Source organism: Aquarana catesbeiana, linkage group LG09, assembly GCF_042186555.1.
Source record: "Aquarana catesbeiana isolate 2022-GZ linkage group LG09, ASM4218655v1, whole genome shotgun sequence".
NCBI classification, from domain to species: domain Eukaryota; kingdom Metazoa; phylum Chordata; class Amphibia; order Anura; family Ranidae; genus Aquarana; species Aquarana catesbeiana.
Window position 1 is genome coordinate 222,827,533 of NC_133332.1, and position 20,405 is coordinate 222,847,937.

The following is a 20,405-nucleotide window of genomic DNA, read 5'->3' on the forward strand; positions in this document are numbered from 1 at the left end:
GTTTGGGGATTCTAAGTCATTTCACAGAAAAAATGCAGATTTTTACATGTAGGAGAGAGGTGTCAGAACTGGCCCGGACTGGGGGTGGTTAAAGCGGAACATCACCCTAAAAGGGAAGTTCAACTTTAACACTTCCATCCCCTCCTCTCCCACCTTTTGGAGGTTTTTGAGGTTTTTTTTGAGGGGGGGGGGGGAGCAGGTACCTAGTTTTAGTAGGTATCCACTCCCACTTCTGCTCCGACCGCCTGGGCGATCCGAGCAGATGTCCTCCTCTCCCCATTTGCTAACCTTCTGTGACATGTCACGGATCGCAGGAGGCTGTGGTAGCATTCACAAAGCACATTGTGGCTCGCATATATGCAGTGGGAAGCAGGCTGTGAAGTAGCAAAGAGTCACCGCTGTTTTTTTTTTGGTATCCATGCCTGCACCCAAAACCCTAAGATCAGCAAAGAACCGGCCCGGGTGAGGATGGTGCTGGATCCTTGAAAAGGGAAATGTGATTTTTTTTTTTTTAAGTATTTGTAGCTGCTGACTTTTAATTTATTTATTTTTTTGTTAAGACTGAAGATCCTCTTTAATGTAAACATTATAAATACATTAGTATTCTAAAAAACAAATGTTTATAAGTATAGTTTATAAATATATACATATATCAGGGCAGCCATATTGGCTTATTACTAGCAATGAGCGAATCTGCTTGGGCATGTTTTGGTGAACACAACCAAAAATCTGCAAATTGTTGTTTCACCTTTTAAAGAGGCGAATCTTCAAAATCAATTCTCTTCATTTTCAAGACTAATTTAAGACTAATTGAGGTTGTCAAAGAAATGACATCTGGAACTGGATGGACATGTAACAATGCGAAAACAAACAAAATACTGTTTGGTAGGGAGCAGCTTTTTTAATATGCCTTAAAGGGCAACATTAAAAATGCACAACTCCTTTAGATAACATGCCTGGGGGAAGCCTTAAAGTAGTTGTAAACTCCTATTGATTAATTGTACCTATAGTTAAGCCTATAATAAGGTTTCCCTTTAGGTACTGTAAATATCTCCTAAATGTGCACCGTTTAGGAGATATTTACTGTATATGCAGCTGATGACGTCATCTACGCATGCGCTCTGAAGGAACAGCCACCTGTGCCATTCCTACGGAGCCCTGTGCCGTGACCGATGGTTCCCATGCGTGGGAGTGACGTCCCGCAACTCCGGCCAGTCACACAGCCAGAGTCCGCAGACCTGGTAGGAAGACTAGCACATTATGCCTTTACTTTGCAGGTCAGGGGAAAAAAAGCCAGCGGTTTACTTCCTCTTTAAACCTACCTGTAAAGTGGCACACCTGTACAATGCATTGAAGTAAAAGTGCCATTTATGAAGTAAAAATATGATTATGTTTGTAACTGAGTGCAGTACAGGACACAGAAATAGATCCATAGACCACGGGTTATATGCCGCTACCTTCAGGTGATTGGTCACTGGTAAAAGCTTTGCTGGGTCCTCTCCTAGTGTCCTCATATAATCTCCACCCACTCGATGAGGCTCTAGTTTTATTAGCAAACAATAGAGGGATCACAGAGAGGGGAGGATAGAGTCCTGTGTTCCGTACTGTACGGCAAGATACAGAATTTACAGGTATATGACATGGCAGAAAATGACAAATGTTTCAAGGGAAAACAAGAAACATCATGAAGGTAAGAAGAACACCAGTTATCCTGTCCCAAGTGGAAGAGGAGTCTAAGGAAGGTTACTGCTATGATGGGAACAGAAAAAGGAAGACTAATGCCGCGTACACACGGTCGGACTTTTCGTCTACAAAAGTCCGACAGCCTGTCCGACAGACTTCCGGCGGACTTTCGGCGGACTTGCAGCAGACTTTCTAACGAACGGACTTGCCTACACACGACCACACAAAAGTCTGACGGATTCGTACGTGATGACGTACACCGGACTAAAATAAGGAAGTTCATAGCCAGTAGCCAATAGCTGCCCTAGCATGGGTTTTTGTCCGTCGGACTAGCACACAGACGAGCGGATTTCGGGGTCCGTCGTAGTTACGACGTAAAGATTTGAAGCATGTTTCAAATCTAAAGTCCGTCGGATTTGAGGCTGAAAAAGTCTGCTGAAAGTCCGGAGAAGCCCACACACGATCGGATTACCAGCCAGCTTTAGTCCGTCGGCGTCCGTTGGACTTTTGTAGACGAAAAGTCCGACCGTGTGTACGCGGCATAAATCTCATGAGGGTCCCCCCAGAAGGCAATTTCTCTATTTACAAGGATAGCTTGGGGTGGCCATGGGGTCCTGTAGGAGTTCCAGTGGATGACAATGAAGAAACCTGTGTAGCAGCAGATTGCACAAGGCATGAAAGATTTCACAAGATAAGAAAAGGGTGTATAGGGTTCATTAGGATCTACAGGGTTCTAACAGAAATGCCAGAATTCTGTCCTGCTCAAGGTATATATATAATGAGGGACAATAAGGAACTCAGGATGAGATTTTTTATTAGCCCACTAGGTGGTGCTGTTTTTCCAAAATATTACAAACAAGCAGGAGAATCATCTTGTGCTGAAATAGAGATGTAAAGGGATGGAATATACGGGAAGTAAGGATACTAGAAAATTACAGTACCTGCGCAGGACATGGTGAATGGAAGTAGTCATTCACGTCAGTAAGAAAAGGCTTACATGGAAAAGCAGATAGGAAAGAAATTAACCCCGGAAAATGCTCTCAGTTAAAGAGAATCATTTCTGTGGCATCAGAGATTTGGATGTAGAAGTACAGGGGTCTCTACAAGTACAGCTAAGGATTATAAAAATGGTTGTCTTGGAGGGGAGGGGGTCCTGACTGGCAAAAAATTCATATTTAAAGGGGTTGTAAAGGTTCAGGGTTTTATTAAAAATAAAAACAAACATGTCATACTTACCTCCTCTGTGCAGTTGGTTTTGCACAGAGTGGCCTTGATCCTCCTCTTCTGGGGTCCCTCAGCGGCGCTCCTGGCTCCTCCTCTTCTCAAGTGCCCTGTCCGAGAAGCACTCTCCTTCAGGACACCCGTGCGCGCGTGCTCCCGTGTCCTGCTTCTGCGTCTACTGACACAGAAAACAGGCCCCTGGCGCCCGCGTCATTGGATTTGATTGACAGCAGCGGGAGCCAATGGCTGCGCTGCTATCAATCTATCAGGACACGAGGCACCAGCCAGAGCTGGTGTGCTTGTTCCCGTTGTCGAAAACACAGGGCTCAGGAAAGTATAACGGGGGCTTGGGGGGGCTGCTGAGTGATAGAAGGTTTTTCACCTTAATGCATAGAATGCATTAAGGTGAAAAACCTTAAGTGGTTTACAACCCCATTAATGCATCTTGTGCAATGTTGTATGAAAAGCTTCAAGGACAGGAATTCCTATATAGGGGTTGGTAAATCCTGAAATCTTTTTCTGGGGGGAAAAAGGAGGTGATCGCCATTGTAATGATAAGGTAAGAGAGAGGTTAAGAAATCTTGTTCTTTTTGCAAGAAAATAGAAGCAGAGAAGAACTGGAGAGGTAAGGAGAAGCCAGCAAGAAAGAATTGTACATCTTTTGGAAAAGGTAGAGAATTTTTTTTTATATCTATTTATAAAGTTGGGCTGCCGGTTCACGTGTCATGCGAATTGGATGCGGTTTAAAATGCATCCAGTTCGCATATATGTGAACCAAGCCTTAAAGTGATACTAAAGTCTTGTTTTTTTTTTTTTTTTTTTTTTAAATAACAAACCTGTCATACTTACCTGCTCTGTGCAGTGGTTTTTCACAGAGCAGCCAGGATCTTCTTCTCTGGTCCCTTGCTGGCACTCCTGCCCCCACAGCAAGCAGCTTGCGATGAGGGCATCCAAACTGCTGCTCTGCAATGGCACCGCTACTGTGTTTCAGCCAATGAGGAGGGAGAGTCACAGACAGCCGAGGCTCTCATGCAACATCGCTCGATCGAGATGGGGCTCAGGTAAGAATGAGGGGGGCTGCTGCACAAAGAAAGATAGAATGCATTAAAATAAAAATCCTTCTGCCTTTACAACCACTTTAAGAGTCTTATAAGCAGCACGTTACTAGCTGTAAAGGAATTTCTATTTGAGAGGTGGACAAGAACTGCCAAATCTGAATACGTAAATGTAATAATAACATTACCCGTTAGGCCAAATAGAAAATACAGTTAGGAAAAAAACTACAAGGGTGCAAGTCCACTTACACTTGTTCCTTTACAGCCACCTGTGTGCAAAGCACTCTAGTATATTTTGAAGAATAGGCATATAGTATATTCCACATATCCAGGACTTGGTATGTAAAAGGGACTAGGAAAGCCCTGTCTTACTTTCCACATCGCTAGTACTGCCCAGTCACACCTGTCACGGTGGGCATACCTTCAGAAGGGTCCTCAAGGTCTGAGTGGAATGGACCGCGGCCCTGGTCCTGTATAGCACCCTGTGGCTAACTACACTCGTTGCACCTTGTGCCAAGGTGAGTGCCTAACATAAGATCCAGTGCTCAAGGCAAACATTACAGGCCAGCCCCACGATTGCAGGGTCTGTGTGCATTTCCCAAGATGTACTTGAGAGTCACCAATCTGGAAACTAATAAGTCATAAGGGCAGTAAGTAGTCAGATCTTGATAGAAGTGATAGTTGAGGGAGATAATTAAATCATCTTCTCCAAAGGCAAAAAAATGGAGCCTTACAGAGTGGGTGGGTTATAGGGGGACACTAGGGGGTGGAAACAGCAAAGCTTTTTCCAATGTCCAATGACCTGAAGGTAGAAGCATATAACCCATGGTCTATGAACGGAATCCTGTGTTGTGTACTGCATGATAAAGAAATACCATTTGCTACTAAATAACACTTCCTTCAAGCTTGTTCATTAGGACCACCCCAAATCAAAGGGTAAAGCAAGCTGAACACTTCCCTGTGGGACATGTTTCAATGCAAAAAAACATTAAAAAAATACCATTTAGCAGGGAGCAGCTGTTTTAATAAGGTTTAAAGGGCACCTAGTTCTGCAATCCTGTGACCTGTTTTCAGCCAGGTCGGCTGCTGTCACAGAGCGGGTCCAGGCTCTGGAGAGATCCTGATTTTAATGTTGGGATCTATCCAGATACCAGGACTGGCAGCTGGCTCAGCATCTCACTGAGCGGCTGAGAGCCTGGGCCAGCTGCTTCAGCCCCCTGAATAGCCCAACACTCCAGTAAGCGCTGGAGGGGCAGAGCAGAGAGCCGGAGACACTGAAGAATGACCAATGAAAAATCAGCAATCTTTGATCGGGGTGGGGGGGTTATTGGTTGGGGACAGTTGCAGCTGGGATCAGTGCTGCAGCCATCTAGATGAGTTTGGTATTTTTGATTCCCACACTTCTCTTTTATTTATTATTTATTATTATTTATTTATTTCAGGTACTTATATAGCGCCATCAATTTACGCAGCGCTTTACATATACATTGTACATTCACATCAGTCCCTACCCTCAAGGAGCTTACAATCTAAGGTCCCTAACTCACATTCATACATACTAGGGACAATTTAGACAGGATCCAATTAACCTACCAGCATGTCTTTGGAATGTGGGAGGAAACCGGAGTACCCGGAGGAAACCCACGCAGGCACAGGGAGAACATGCAAACTCCAGGCAGGTAGTGTCGTGGTTGGGATTCAAACCAGCGACCCTTCTTACTGCTAGGCGAGAGTGCTACCACTACACCACTGTGCCGCCCACAGTGGTGTTGGGGATGCATTAAAGCTGCCTGCGAAATGGCACACCTGTAGGATGTATACAAGCAAAAAATGACATTTCCTTGCTTGCTTGTTTTTCTTGTTGTAAAAAAATGGCGCAGGGACCCCCTTTAAACAAAAGATATGGGTAGCTGGGCACTGCCGGTGTGACATTTATCAATGCAAAACAAAATTGCCATTCAGCATGAAGCAGCTCCTTTAATAAGGCTTATAAGACAGTATTAAAAATACACAGTGACCCACGATTTGTTAGTGTGCCGCTCAGGCTCGATCACTGTGGGGAGTAGTGTGGGTGATGCTGCATCCACTGCAGGAGTGCCAGCAAGGGATGGAGCTCGTCCCAGCTCCTGTAGTCATTAGAAGAGAAAGAGAGGAAAGATCCCTGGTGCCGCACATTCACAGTGTCCTGTGATGGTGATGGGAGAGACAACCTCAGCCTGGGCTCCCGCCAGGCCATGCCCCCATTGCGTTTCACTCCGCTCCTCTGAACATGGTCATGGGGATCATCATCCCCATGACTAAGCTCCGAGGGGCTTCCTTTACCAGATGAAGACTAGACACTTTCACCCCCTTCCTGTCCAGGCCAGTTTTCAGCGCTGTCACACTTTGAATGACAATTACTCAGTCATGCAACACTCTACCCAAATTAAATCCTTATCTTTTTTTTTTAGACAGAGCTTTCTTTTGGCGGTAATTAATCACTTTAAAATGCTTGTTATGCAAGCAAGCTGCTGGGAGTCTGAGCCAGCAAGTCCCGCCCCCTCCACAGCCCAGTGTTAGTGAGTGCGGGGGTGCAGAGCAGAGGCCAGTGACTGACGGTCACCAAGTCTCTGCTCACTGATGTCTGAGAACTGTGCGGTTGGCGGTGTTTGATCGCTCGGTTGTCTTAGAGCCGGCGGAGGACCAATGCTGCATCCACCTAGATAAGTATGATTCTACAGTAAAAAAATTACCCATTAGTTCAGTCTTAGCTACTCCTGATAAGAAGGGGATTATCTCCCGTATATACAGGCACCAGATCTTTTACCTTGCAGGGAAAAATGGGAAGCAGATCTTGGCCCTATAGATGGGGATAGCTGGTCACAAATTCTAGCTGCTGGACCGCTGGTGTTGGTATCGTTTACATGTTTGTCGCATTATGGGGTAGGAGGGACTCCCCCTTGTGTCCGAAGTGCCAATTACACCCAGGTACCCTCATACATTTGCTGTGGCACTGCCCGAAGCTAGTGAGATACTGGCAGGAAGTGCTCAGGGTTATTAATAGTATTTATCAACTGCAAATACAGCTAAACCCAGTCATCTGCGTGCTCGGTGGTCAGGAAGAAGAACTTTATTCACCTAATACTTACATTGCCTTAACTAGATTTTTCTACCTAGCCAGAAAGCTGATAGCGAGGTACTCCTCATGCACCTACATTGCATCAATGGATTCAACAGGTCAATGACATTTTGATTAGACAGAAAACTACCTATCAGCATAGAAATGCGTGTGGTAAATTTACCAAGATCTGGCAAGAATGGTTAGACGCTCCTGAGGTAGCTCCGCCTCAGTTAGTCCTGGATAGACTGCTTCAGATGTAGAGGTATGGTTGGTACAGGTTTGCGCTGTGAATCTATGCACAACTCAACTGTAAAACTTATTCGGATAAGGACACACTCTCTGCTAGTTGGTTTGGTTTTTTTTTGTACTTTATGTTGGTTTTGTTGGTCAGACTAAGCATTGATGAACACTGAATTGTACATGTAAAGTATATGCAGTACTGTGATAAGCGGATACTGCCCGGGGTTTGTTTTCTGGTATGTATACTTTCTGATTCACTGTTTTATATTGTATTTCTCCTTTCTTTTCTACCGGAGGGTTTATTCTGTGTATACTCCAACTGTTTGTACTTTTTTATATTTTTGTACAATAAACTTTCTTTTCTAATTAAAAGAAAAAAAAAAAATTACCCATATTTATCTTTGAAACATGTGGAATGATGCACCTGTAGGATGTATACAAGCAAAAGTAATCCCACAATTGACCCACCAATTGTACTAACGAGTTTGAAATGGCTCTTTGGACTGCTATATAAATTGAATGACAACATAATAGGCAGCTCTACGCTCTAAGCAGCTCAACTCCAAATCACTCCTTCCCACTGTCACTTAAACCCCAGTTACAGAAGGCAAATGGTGTTGCCCCTGTTCATAAACTCAGTGTAGATAAGAAAAGAGCCATCACACACCTTTTATTGTGTTTAATGTCCACAGGCTTGGAAATGGTGGTCCCTAACTTAGGACTACCCACGCTAACACGTTTCACCCAATAGGGCTTAGTCATAGAGATAAATTGGGATAAAGTGTGTAATTTGGTCATCACATATGTTTGCATGGTTGCAAAAGTTTAAAGAATAAAAAAAAAAAAATAAATTGGCATATAACTGTAAGAAACATTATGTTGCAAAGCAGGAGGGCAGAAGAGAACATAGACCTTTTTTGACAAATTAAAAGGTTCTACTGTGAAGAGTGGAATACTCATTTAAAGGAGTTTTTCTCTTTAAGGTAAAAAAAACGCAGAGAAAGGGTTCTAAATGGGGGTTGTATCATGCTAACTTTTCTCTAGAGGAAACAACTGATCTTTGCAAGTAATTTGTCTGGTCTGCACTGATGATTGGAAATCTACAAACTTTTCAATCATGTGATCACCATGACAGCCAAACCTAGTGAATGAGGTTTGTTTACAAACACACCTGCCAGCTTTTGCTTTGCACAGGAAGGGAACTGTAAAAGCTGAAACATCAGGGGGCAGCTACCACAATGCAACACAGGGTGTAAAAAAGGTTTAGTGTAAAAATTATTCAGGAAGGTAAGTTTGTGAAAGAGTTATTTTCAAGATAACTGAAGCTGCTTAAATTTGGTCTTCACATCTATGCTTAGTTGACTTCTTGTATAGAAAGGGATAAGCTGCACTACCATTTGTTTCATGTTACCATGGCATTGCATGGAATTTGGTTACGGCATTTATTGATTCATGAATTCATCATATTGATATATGAATTTGGAAGGCACTGGTATTATACAGTATCTCACAAAGTGAGTACATCCCTCACATTTTTGTAAATATTTTATTATATCTTTTCATGTGACAACACTGAAGAAATGACACTTTGCTACAATGTAAAGTAGTGAGTGTACAGCTTGTATAACAGTGTAAATTTGCAGTCCCCTCAAAATAACTCAACACACAGCCATTAATGTCTAAACCGCTGGCAACAAAAGTGAGTACACCCCTAAGTGAAAATGTCCAAATTGGACCCAAAGTGTCAATATTTTGTGTGGCCACCATTATTTTCCAGAACTGCCTTAACCCTCTTGGGCATGGAGTTCACCAGAGCTTCACAGGTTGCCACCGGAGTCCTCTTAAACTCCTCCATGACTACATCACGGAGCTGGTGGATGTTTAGAGACCTTGTGCTCCTCCACCTTCCGTTTGAGGATGCCCCACAGATGCTCAATAGGATTTAGGTCTGGAGACATGCTTGGCCAGTCCAACACCTTTACCCTCAGCTTCTTTAGCAAGGTAGTGGTCGTCTTGGAGAGGTGTTTGGGGTTGTTATGTTGAAATATTGCCCTGCCACCCAGTCTCCGAAGGGAGAGGATCATGCTCTGCTTCAGTATGTCACAGTACATGTTGGCATGTACTGTTGGTTCCCTCAATAAACTGTAGCTCGCCAGTGCCAGCAGCATTAATGTAGCCCCAGACCATGACCCTCCCACCACCATGCTTGACTGTAGGCAAGACACACTTGTCTTTGTACTCCTCATCTGGTTGCCGCCACACAGACTTGACACCATCTTAACCAAATAAGTTTATCTTGGTCTCATCAGAGCACACAACATGGTTCCAGTAATCCATGTCCTTAGTCTGCTTGTCTTCAGCCAACTGTTTGCGGGCTTTCTTGTGCATCATCTTTAGAAGAGGCTTCCTTCTGGGATGACAGCCATGCAGACCAAATTAATGCAGTGAACAGCGTATGGTCTGAGCACTGACAGGCTGACCCCCCACCCCTTCAACCTCTGCAGCAATGCTGGCAGCACTCATATGTCTATTTCCCAAAGACAACCTCTGGATATGGCGCTGAGCACGTGCACTCAACTTCTTTGGTCGACCATGGCGAGGCCTGTTCTGAGTGGAACCTGTCCTGTTAAACCGCTGTATGGTTTTGGCCACCGAGCTGCAGCTCAGTTTCAGGGTCTTGGCAATCTTCTTATAGCCTAGGCCATCTTTATGTAGAGCAACAATTCTTTTTTTCAGATCCTCAGAGAGTTCTTTGCCATGAGATGCCATGTTGAACTTCCAGTGACCAGTATGAGAGAGTGAGAGCTATAACACCAATTTTAACACACCGGCTCCCCATTCACACCTGAGACCTCTTAACACTAATGAGTCACATGACACCAGGAAGGGAAAATGGCTAATTGGGCCCAATTTAGACATTTTCACTTAGGGGTGTACTCACTTTTGTTGCCAGCGGTTTAGACAATAATGGTTGTGTGTTGAGTTACTTTGAGGGGACAGCAAATTTACACGGTTATACAAGCTGTACACTCACTACTTTACATTGTAGCAAAGTGTAATTTCTTCTGTACTGTCACATGAAAAGATAGAATAAAATATTTACAAAAATGTGAGGGGTGTACTCACTTTTGTGAGATACTGTAAGTGGAAAGACAAATAGACAGTAACTCTATGGCAGGCTTGCCATAGGGCAGAAAAGAAGATTTCACTGTGAGGCTTACCTGGCTTTCTGTTCCATCTTCAGTAGGTTCATATAGGTCACTGATTGCAACAAACCTGTAACAAAAATTAGAATAAACACAAACTTTACTATTGCCTTAAGAAAATTATTGTGTTAAAAATGTACTGATAATGCTACTGGTTTAAGAATAACCAAGCACTGTGGTTCCTGAAACAAATGATCTTCTAGGGCAACAGGTTAAAACATTGCAAAAACATTTTTTTTTAATTCACACTCACTTTCAAGTATGTGAAAATGTTGTGGTTTCAGTTCCTTTTGTTTAAAAGAAAACTTGTTAAGTGAAAATTAGCTACATGGCTATCGCCTGTATTCTTGATTTAGTAACTGACCTGAAAAAAGTGTTTGCATATAAGATCTCCTGAAAATTAATGAATTAATTCTTTAATCAGCTATCGAGTGCTGGCACCGACATCTTGACTAAGGGAAACTGGCAGTGAAGTCTTGTGGCTTCACAGCTGGTCTACTACTGCGCATGAGTGAAGCACGCTGCACTTTGTGAATGGGCCACCATCTTCTGGGACCTGTGAAGTGTCCCAGAAGGCTGCGGATGAAGGAGGGGGGCCAAACTTCAAAACCAGGTACCCCCTCCCAAAAGGTGCTAAATGTGGCAGCAGAAGGGGAGAAGAGGCAGACAAGCAGAGCTCCCTCTTCTGGGTGGAGCTCCACTTTAAGTTAGCAATTGTAGCTCCTAAAACCCAATGTTACGGATTCTATTTAAAATTGCACAATAGCCAAAACTGTTTTTTCATTTTGTGGAAAAACCTGTCAAGGTCTATGTACCTGCTAGAGAGATTCTCTAGATTGAATGCGAGATCATTCAAAAGCATTTGGGCACGTGGTTTAACAAATTAGGCACAAGAGCCTTGTAGTAAAAACCTCAAGATACCCTGGAAAATGAATGTTCAAGACATTTCATATTTCCAATATGTGTCCATGTTACCATGTACTTCTATTAAAAATTATCCCACTCTCTTTGTATTGCTTCCGTTGTGTGAACCTGATGATACTGCCAGTCCCTCTGCTTTCCTATTTCAGACTGACCATGCCAGGCCATGGAAGCACATCTATGCAAGCCTGGTCAGTTTGCTTATTTGCATTCTACTTGGGTGCACAGCCTGCCTGTACTGCAGTGGACAGACTTGTGCTGACCAATACATCCATTTACTTGCTGGATCTTCCTCCATCTGCAGTATCTAAAGATGCCAATAAGTTACTTTTGCATGTACTTACTGCCACCAGATGCTTGATCGCTTCTCACTGGAAGCGGACACAGGGGCTGACAATGCCTGACTTATACTCTCACATTCAAATAGCTGAACTCATGGAAGCTCTTACAGCGAGAATGAAAAACACTCTCAATGCTTTTCAATGGATGTGGAAAGCCTGGGTCTGCTTTGGCGCCTCTTTGCAGAACATATACTGGAGATATATTCCAGACAGATTCTGGCTAGCTGTTGTGCTCTCTACCACCATCCCATTCTATTCCCTCTCTACCCTCTTACCCACATATCGAGATGCTTTTGCCAATTCCTTTCCTTTTACTGTCTACTAATCAGGAGTGGCCAATCCATTATATAAAGCCCAATTGTCTTGTCAAGAATAGGGACAGACTTTCTAGGATTTACCCCTTTTTTGTGCCTAGTGGAATATACAGAAGCTGTGCAGAACAAGCTGTGTCTAGCCAAAGACGAACATATTGCCTCAGTCAGAGTCCACCGTGGCCAGCATGTGGTGAGAAGCTAAAGAATTAACTTCACAAAATTTGGTGGTGAAAAATCTTCAAAAGCTAGGATATGTGGGTCCCCTTTACTCTCTGCAAGTGTAAGTGTGCCAAGCAATTCCGGTTGTAACCCATGAATATAGTCAGGGGAAGAGAGGCAGAAGAGAGATTACAGCTGTTGGCACCCGCCGTTTCCAGAACTGGGGAAAGCCTTTGGAATAGTTCAAACATACGGACCATGAATTTTGCTTTATTCAGAAAGGCCATGTGTTGTGCGTCCGTGAGGGAGCCCCATTCAGGAAAATAGTTGTGTCAGCATAAGAGCTTCCTCTGGAACAAGGGAACAGCTATCAAACTGAGAAGGACTTGCAGCTTTCTCATGGCTGGCAGCAGAATGGTCATTATTTGTCCCAAGCTCCTGTAATCTGCCATTGCTAAGTGAGGATCTTCCCATGTGGGATAATCATGGAATCGATATTATGTGTCCAGTGTGAAGGAATTGCATTAACCAAAGGCTAACTGCGTTCCTGTGGTTGTGTCTTTGAGGTATCTGGCAGCAGGTGTGACTGCCAAATTTAAATAGGTGAGTGCTATGATAATATTATCTATGAGGATAAATAAAACGAGACAATAAAAGCTAAGGAAAAAATATTCAAAAAGTGTAGATTACCCTATAACCTATGCCTTTAAAATTGCTTGTGTGCTTAGCACTGTGGTGTGTCTTGTAGGATGAAAGGATAGAACGTAGTGTGTAATACAGATCCAAGTAATGATCCAACAAGAAAGGTATAGCCAGGAACCAGCGTGTAAAGGTACAGGGAAACCATGTCTTAGATTGTCTACTTCACTGGTGTTATCCAGGGTCTAGGCTTCACCTGTCATGGTGAGCATACCCCTGAAGGGGTTGTCAGGGTGCCATAGGAAAGAACCATGACCCTGGACCGGCATAGCACCCTGAGGCTAACCCACTAGTTGCACCATGTGCCAAGGTTAGCGCCAAACACAGGATCCAGTGCCCAAAGCAAATATTACAGACCGGCCCTGATCCCATGGGGCCTGGGTATGGTTCCCAAGGTATACAACAAGGGTAACCGATCTGGAAACTGCTGGTGAGCCACAAGGCAATAAGCAGTCAGATCTCCATATAAGTGAAGTGACATTCAAAGAAGAAAAATAAAGCTTGTGAAAAATAGACAAAAATCTTCTCCAACAGAAGGGGTCTATCACCTAAGGACACTAGCAAAAACTGGAGCCTCAAAAAGTAGGTGGGGTTATATGGGTACAACACTTTTGTCCAATTGCCTAAAGATAGCAACATTTAAACCATGGTCCAAGAATCTGCCATTGTTCACCATGACCATAGGTGTCTTATACTGTACAATTAGGATTTTGGCTCACATTTCACTTTTAGGGTACATTTACAGCAGATGGCAATAGTTTAATGTGCAAATTTAGATGCACTTTGAAAATTTTTTATTAAAGCGGTTGTAAAGGCAGAAGGTTTTTTCTCTTAATGCATTCTATGCATTAAGAGAAAAAACCTTCTGTGTGCAGCAGCCCCCCTAATACTTACCTTAGGTCCATCTAGATCCAGCAATGTTGCACGAGAGACTCGGCTGTCCAGGACCCCAGTCCTCATTGGCTCCCGCTGCTGTTAATCAAAATCAGTGAGCCAATGAGGAGAGAAAGGGGGGCGGGACCAGGCCAAGGCTTTGTGTCTGAATGAACACAGGGAGCAGCGGCTCGGCTCGGATGCACCCATAGCAAGCTGCTTGCTGTGGGGGCACTCAACTGGAGTGAGGGGCCAGGAGCGCCAAAGAGGGACCCGAGAAGAGGAGGATCTTCCTGATCTGGGCTGCTCTGTGCAAAACCATTACACAGAGCAGGTAAGTATAACATGTTTGTTATTTTTACACAAAACAAAAGGACACTTTAGTATCACTTTAAGGGCTCCACTGAGTTAACTACAATTTTAGCATGAGATACAGTAGGCAGAATGCTTTGCCAACACATCTCAGCTCAGTGTGTTAGCCCTGGTTCACACCAGTGCGGCTTTGAAATCATACTACTTCAGCGTGATTTCAAAGCCGCCGATCAGTGTGGCTTCCTGACATCTGTGCGAATTAATTTACACAGATGTCAAGGCAAGTCGCACGTGAAATTGCAGAGAAATAGTGCAGGAACCTTTATCAAAGTCACTGCGACATAGGTCACAGTGATTTAAAATGTCCCATTGCCGGCAATGGGGTGCAACTTGTCATGTGATTTTGAACAGTCGAATCGAATGAAAAATCACACTGGTGTGAATCAGGGCTAAGTGTGAATGTGAACACTTTAAAACTCTAGATTCTAACAACCCATACATTTCACTTGACAAGATCAAACTGCAGAGGCACTCCTAGGGTGAGCCAGCCTTTCATTTCTTGAGAGGAGCATAGCAGTTACTCAGAAGCTGCAGGGGGACAGGTCTGCGTTATTACTCAACTCCTTTAGGACATGTGTCAATGTAACTGCTGCTCTACTGTACAAGTCAATGGGATGCAAAAGCAGCTTGAAGGAAGGTGATCCAGCTTAGAAGGCCAAATGGAGGTCAAAAAGAGATCAACTACAGGTCAAATGCACATCAATAAACTCTGATCTCAAAAGCATCAAACTGATGTCAAATGCAGGCTGAATGCACATGAGAGGAAGCTGCATTTGCCCATTAACAACACAAGCCCTTAGTAAGGTTTCCCTGACCGCTAGTGCATGAGAGTACTGTTGTTTAGTATGGAAAGAGAGCAGACACAGATTATATAGACCATGAGGTTGTCAGTTACTGGGCAGCTATGAGTATGAATACTGGCTGCTCTCTATTACAACAAAAGGAGGTTAAAATGTTCACTGGTTGTATTTAATGATTAGGCAATACTTCTTTCTGCAAGGTTATCTATGCACATTACACAGATTTTAGCAAAAAGTCTTGGCAGATGTCATGTAGATTCTTACTTTTGGTCTATAGGCTCCAGCAGCTCTAGGGCTGGCTCAATCTCTTTCTCAGGCTCCTGTGTCTCCACCGTGGTGCTGACGATAGCAATATACTTTCCTTGTGCGGCCACATTGTGTGCGTAGGAGATCATACACACATAGATGTCTGCATTGGAACAGAAGCACAAAGTTTCCTTTTCACTGATTATCTAATCACAGTGAGTCTGTATAATTAACAACTCCACTGCTGTTCTACTGGTCTTACCTGATTTCCTGTTGACCTGGTTCTGTGGAATAATGATTTGGCAAGAGTTGGCATCATTGGTGTTCTTGATGGGATGACTCAAGATGCAGATGAGGCGGATTACCTTACCAGCCTTGCGTACTCGGTCAGAAATGTAGCTGGGGTCACAAATCAGTTGCTTGCAACGTGCCACCTACATGATACAGGCATAATGTGATAGTTATGTTCCCTTACTCTTAGAAGAAATAAGCATTTAAGATCTCACCAGATGTCTACACTCTGCCCAGAAACTCCCCAGATATATGCATATATTGATTTTAAAGATATAGTAAATTAGCACTCTGTAGCAAATTAATTTGGAACAAAGAGACAAAGAGCATGTACTTTGGCGGGGGGGGGTGGGGGTCAAAGTGGGCTGATCTATCAAGAGAACAACTTGGGACACTTCACTGCTTGTGAACTTTGAGGATGAATTTCTCTAAGTGCCAACAGCTATAAAGGTTTAAAGCTCATTTCCTGCCTGTTAAAAATACTCGATGACCATAGCCATGTCACAGATTCAGTTTAAGACACCGCTTGGGAACCCACCAGACATTTAGACATTGCTTGGGACCTCACTATGCATCTAACAGGGCTCCAGAACTCTACCAGGCTCAGGAAAATATTCAGGAACCCACCACACATTCAGACACTTTTCAGGAACCCACCTGAAGTCCAGATACAGCTTAGCAACTCAACAGATATGAAGACACTGCTCAGGTATTCAACACTTGTCCTCAGTCTCCCTGTACCTTAAAACCCAACAGACCTTAAAACACTATTCAGGAACTTTACATATAATGCCCAGGGTCTTTTATTTATCTAGACACTGATGAGTTTAAGATTCCATAATACTGTTTAAAAAAGTTTTAAAATTTTCAAACACTGCTTTGAAACTCGCCAGATATTCAGTCACTGCTTGATGGTACAACAGGCCTACAGTCACTGCTTAGAAATTCACCAGATGTCTAGACAGAAATATTTCTGAAATCTATGCACAACTCAGCAACCCAGGGCTTGTACTGTCCATACTTAAGGAACTCGCAGACTTTAAAAATGCATCATTAGCCCAAACATTAAAACACCACATTTCAATATCCTCCAGTCACTGGTTCAGAACTTACCTCTCCCTCTGACTTTACTCCCACCACCTTTCCTTTCTCCATTACAATCTCATCTACACTCTTGTTTAACATGTATGTTCCACCATAGATTGCGCTCAGCCTGTGAGGATAAACAGAGTAAAAGACTTATTTGATGTCTAGGGAAATGAATGAAATGTCCAGAATAAACAATGACCCTGACAACTGACTAGTTGCTTAGAGCAACTTAAAACCCCACCGATGTTTGATCTTCATATAAATTTATTAGACCCAATGTCACCTCACCTAGCAAACCCTTGTGGCAGTTCACCAAGTCCATACAAAGGGTACAGGTAGGGGCTCTTTCCATATCTCGCCAAAGACTCACTGTATAGTTTGATACGATTGATAGTTTCAAGGCAAGGCTGATCCAGATAGCTGAAATAGAAAAAAAAAAAAACAGATTAGCAATGACCCACATATTCTATTTATTGGGGATTTCAGCTCTTCCTGGAAAAGTCTGACCCAAAGATTCAACAGGACAAGACGTCATCCAAATGCATTATTTTAGAACAGTGTACAAAAATACTTAAAGTGGTTGTAAAGTCAGAAAGTTTTTTTATCTTACTGCATTCTATGCAGCAAGATAAAAAAGCTTCTGTGTGCAGTAGCCCCCCTAATACTTACCTGAGCCCATCTTGATCCAGCGATGTTGCTCATCTTGATCCAGCGATGGTGTATCAGTTGCCCGGGACTCTCCCTCCTCATTGGCTTAGACGGCAGCATAGCGCCATTGGCTCCCGCTGCTGTCAGTCAAAGTCAGTGAGCCAAAAAAAAAAGAGGGGCGGGGCCGAACCGTGGCTCTGTGTCTGAATGGCCACACAGAGCAGCGGCTTGGCTCGGTGCCCCCATTGCAAGCTGATTGCTGTGGGGGCACTAGGCAGGGGGGAGGGGCCAGAAGCGCCGGCAAGGGACCTGGGAAGAGGAGTATCTGGGCTGCTCTGTACAAAACCGTTACACAGAGGAGGTAAGTATGACATGTTCATTATTTTTAAAGAATAAAAAGTGAGACTTTATTATCACTTTAAAGAGTAACTCCACTTTTGTTAAGAAAAAACCCTCTGGGTGATCTATGTACATTACAAGGAGATTAACAAACTTTGTAACAGATTCCTACCTTTTGTTATTCTAAAGAAATATCTGTTTGTTTGTCTGTGTCCGTGTGCTAAGGGAGGGAATCTGTAGTGATTATATAGCTGTCAATCAGCTGCTGCACTTGCAGGACTTTAATAAAGAAAATCTGTAGGGTCTGCAACCCTTTAGACATGATTTCCCTCTGAGAGTATCTCGCCAAAAAACACATTTTTGTTGCAGGGGATGCTCAAAATCTGACTTATATCTGACTTGTAAGTGCAGACTTCTGGGGAAATCAGTGAGCCAATGGGGGGTGTTCTGTACACATTCTGTGTGCAGAATGCCTCCAGGTAGCCATACAGCATTGAATTTTACAAAAGATTACTGTGCTACAGATTGAAAAGCAAAGGTAACTTTTAATAACAATCAATTACAATATGACTTGTGTCGCAATTGTATATGCTATGTTATTTATTTATTTTTGATCATTTTTTTTTTTTTTTTACACTAAAGTGTAGTTACTCTTCAAAGCGGTAGTAAACTCCGCTTTTTAACTTGTACCTACAGGCAAGCCAATAAAAAGGCTTACCTGTAGGTACAGTTATTATCTCCTAAACGTGCATCGTTTAGGAGATATTTGCATGTGTAGCAGCCGAAGACGTCACCGTCGCACATGCACTGCACCCTGAATGGACAGCACATTCGAGTATGTCATCCATTGAGAGTGCTGTGCCACGATCGTGACTCTGGCGCATATGCGTAGGAGTGATGTCACCGCCATTCAAACAGTCAGAACCTGCAAACTCAGAAGGAAGACTGGATGAAGATGGAAATCAGTGATGACAGCGCGTCTGTTTTATAGGTAAGTCTGTCTTATTGTGCTAGTATGTGGTGTATACTAGTACAATATGACATTTAACCTGCAGGGGGACCAGTCTTTTGTTGTTTTTTTAGTTTACCACTGCTTTAATAAATCCACCTACTCATCAGTTCGATAAAGGGCCAGAGCGTGTCCTGTAAAGTCAATGACGTCCTGGCCTAAGTCGAATTTCTTGTAGACGTCTCTCATGGTTGTGCTCTTGGGATCCACTCCTTCAAATGTTTTTGAGTCATTCTCATCAAAGTTGGCCACAAAAACCAAAAACTTGCGGAAGCGTCGCTTCTCAAACATGCCCATAAGGTCTGCAGAAAAACAAGTTGGTGGGATAGAATTAAACCTAAGTCCCTGCAATCCATGTTTTACCCAATATAGTCTGACATAAATTGTCCTTTAATATATTTTACAATGACCCCAGAAAACAAAGCTGTATGTGGCTCTCCTATATTAGAGATTTGGGGAAATAATAACAGTTTCAGGAATTTTCCTGATGTTTATTAACGCGATTTTCACTTACTGGATGCCAGAGCTTCAGTCTCGGTGGATGGCACCTTGTAGATCTTCCCTCCTTTGTAGACAAAGCTTCCTTCCACCACTTTGAAGTCCAAATAACGAGTAACTTCAGTGTATAGAAGCATCTTCACAAGCTGGCCTAGAAAATTCAGTATAAAACAGGGTTATTATTGTTTCTTTATATTGGGAAAGTTGAATACTCATTCCATGTTTTGAGAATACTGTCTCTCTTGGGACCCAGTTCTCATATTAACCACATACTCGTTATACTTTCAATCCTGGATGGAAACTTAGTAGGAACTGGAGAGGAAGAATGAGTTTTGATAAAGTGCAACTAGACAGAAACCTAGTAGAGCCCTCTGCACATGCTGTACTTCTACAGCCACCATATATTTTTAAAACTATGGTTTGTAATTTTGGGGCCAGATTAAATAAATGATATTAGGGAAATAGTTAATAGATGTTTATTTAGCATATTTATGCATTATTTACTCCTCCTTTTGTAAAGAAATCACAGTTTTATTAACCAGGTAAGCAGTTTTCCATGGCTTTGCTTCATAATACTAGTAAATCATAATGATTGTGATCTTTAGATAAGATTAGAAGGAACTCTAAAAGCTCAATATGTTTCTCTATAAGGAAATGCAGTACAAAATCCGCTTTTCATTGATACCAAACCCCAGAATTGCTCCACTTCATATATTCCTCTGCTGACAATTGCTGGTGGCAATGCAAGATAGAGCTGGGAACTCTACACATTTACTGGTTTTGCCCAATAATCATACCCTACTGACGGGTTGTCCACATCCTCATTCATCACCTTTTTTGGATACTGGATCCCCTTTAATCCTAAAACTTTTAGGACTCCCCCAATGATCATTTTCTAAAACTTCTAAAAAACTTCTTGCTCATGTGCAACAGCAGCGAGGTGCTTAGTTGCACTCAAATAGAACAGATGGGCGCCTTCTTCCTTGGTTGAACTTCATACGAGGATCCAGGGTGTAAAAAGGATGGAATACCTTACCACCTTAGATAACTACAATCGAATCTGGGAACTGTGGGACCTTTTAGACATTCCTCTTTGTGGATCTGGGACATTGCCTCCCGTGTGGTACGACACACTTGTTAACCCTACTGCCAGTGACTAGTCATACTTCACTACCCTTCCTGGTGCGCAACACTTTAAGTGTGTACCACCTGGGAGGGTTGCAGTAAGTTTACTCTACTGTCCTCTCTGGTTTTCCTTTACCCAATGCTTGTTTCCTGACAGGCTCCATGGCAGCATACAA

General features: G+C 43.0%; 1 protein-coding gene across 1 annotated transcript in view; it reads right to left on the bottom strand.

Annotated features, from left to right (window-relative positions):
- GDI1 (GDP dissociation inhibitor 1) overlaps positions 1-20,405 on the bottom strand; it is a 40,858-nt gene that overhangs the window by 4,518 nt on the left and 15,935 nt on the right. The window contains exons 4-10 of the mRNA XM_073599804.1: positions 19,121-19,255; positions 18,710-18,908; positions 16,899-17,030; positions 16,635-16,734; positions 15,493-15,664; positions 15,249-15,393; positions 10,521-10,575 (exon numbers count right to left, since the gene is read on the bottom strand). Coding sequence (XP_073455905.1) covers positions 10,521-10,575; positions 15,249-15,393; positions 15,493-15,664; positions 16,635-16,734; positions 16,899-17,030; positions 18,710-18,908; positions 19,121-19,255 — 938 coding nt within the window. The remainder of the gene's footprint in view (positions 1-10,520; positions 10,576-15,248; positions 15,394-15,492; positions 15,665-16,634; positions 16,735-16,898; positions 17,031-18,709; positions 18,909-19,120; positions 19,256-20,405) is intronic.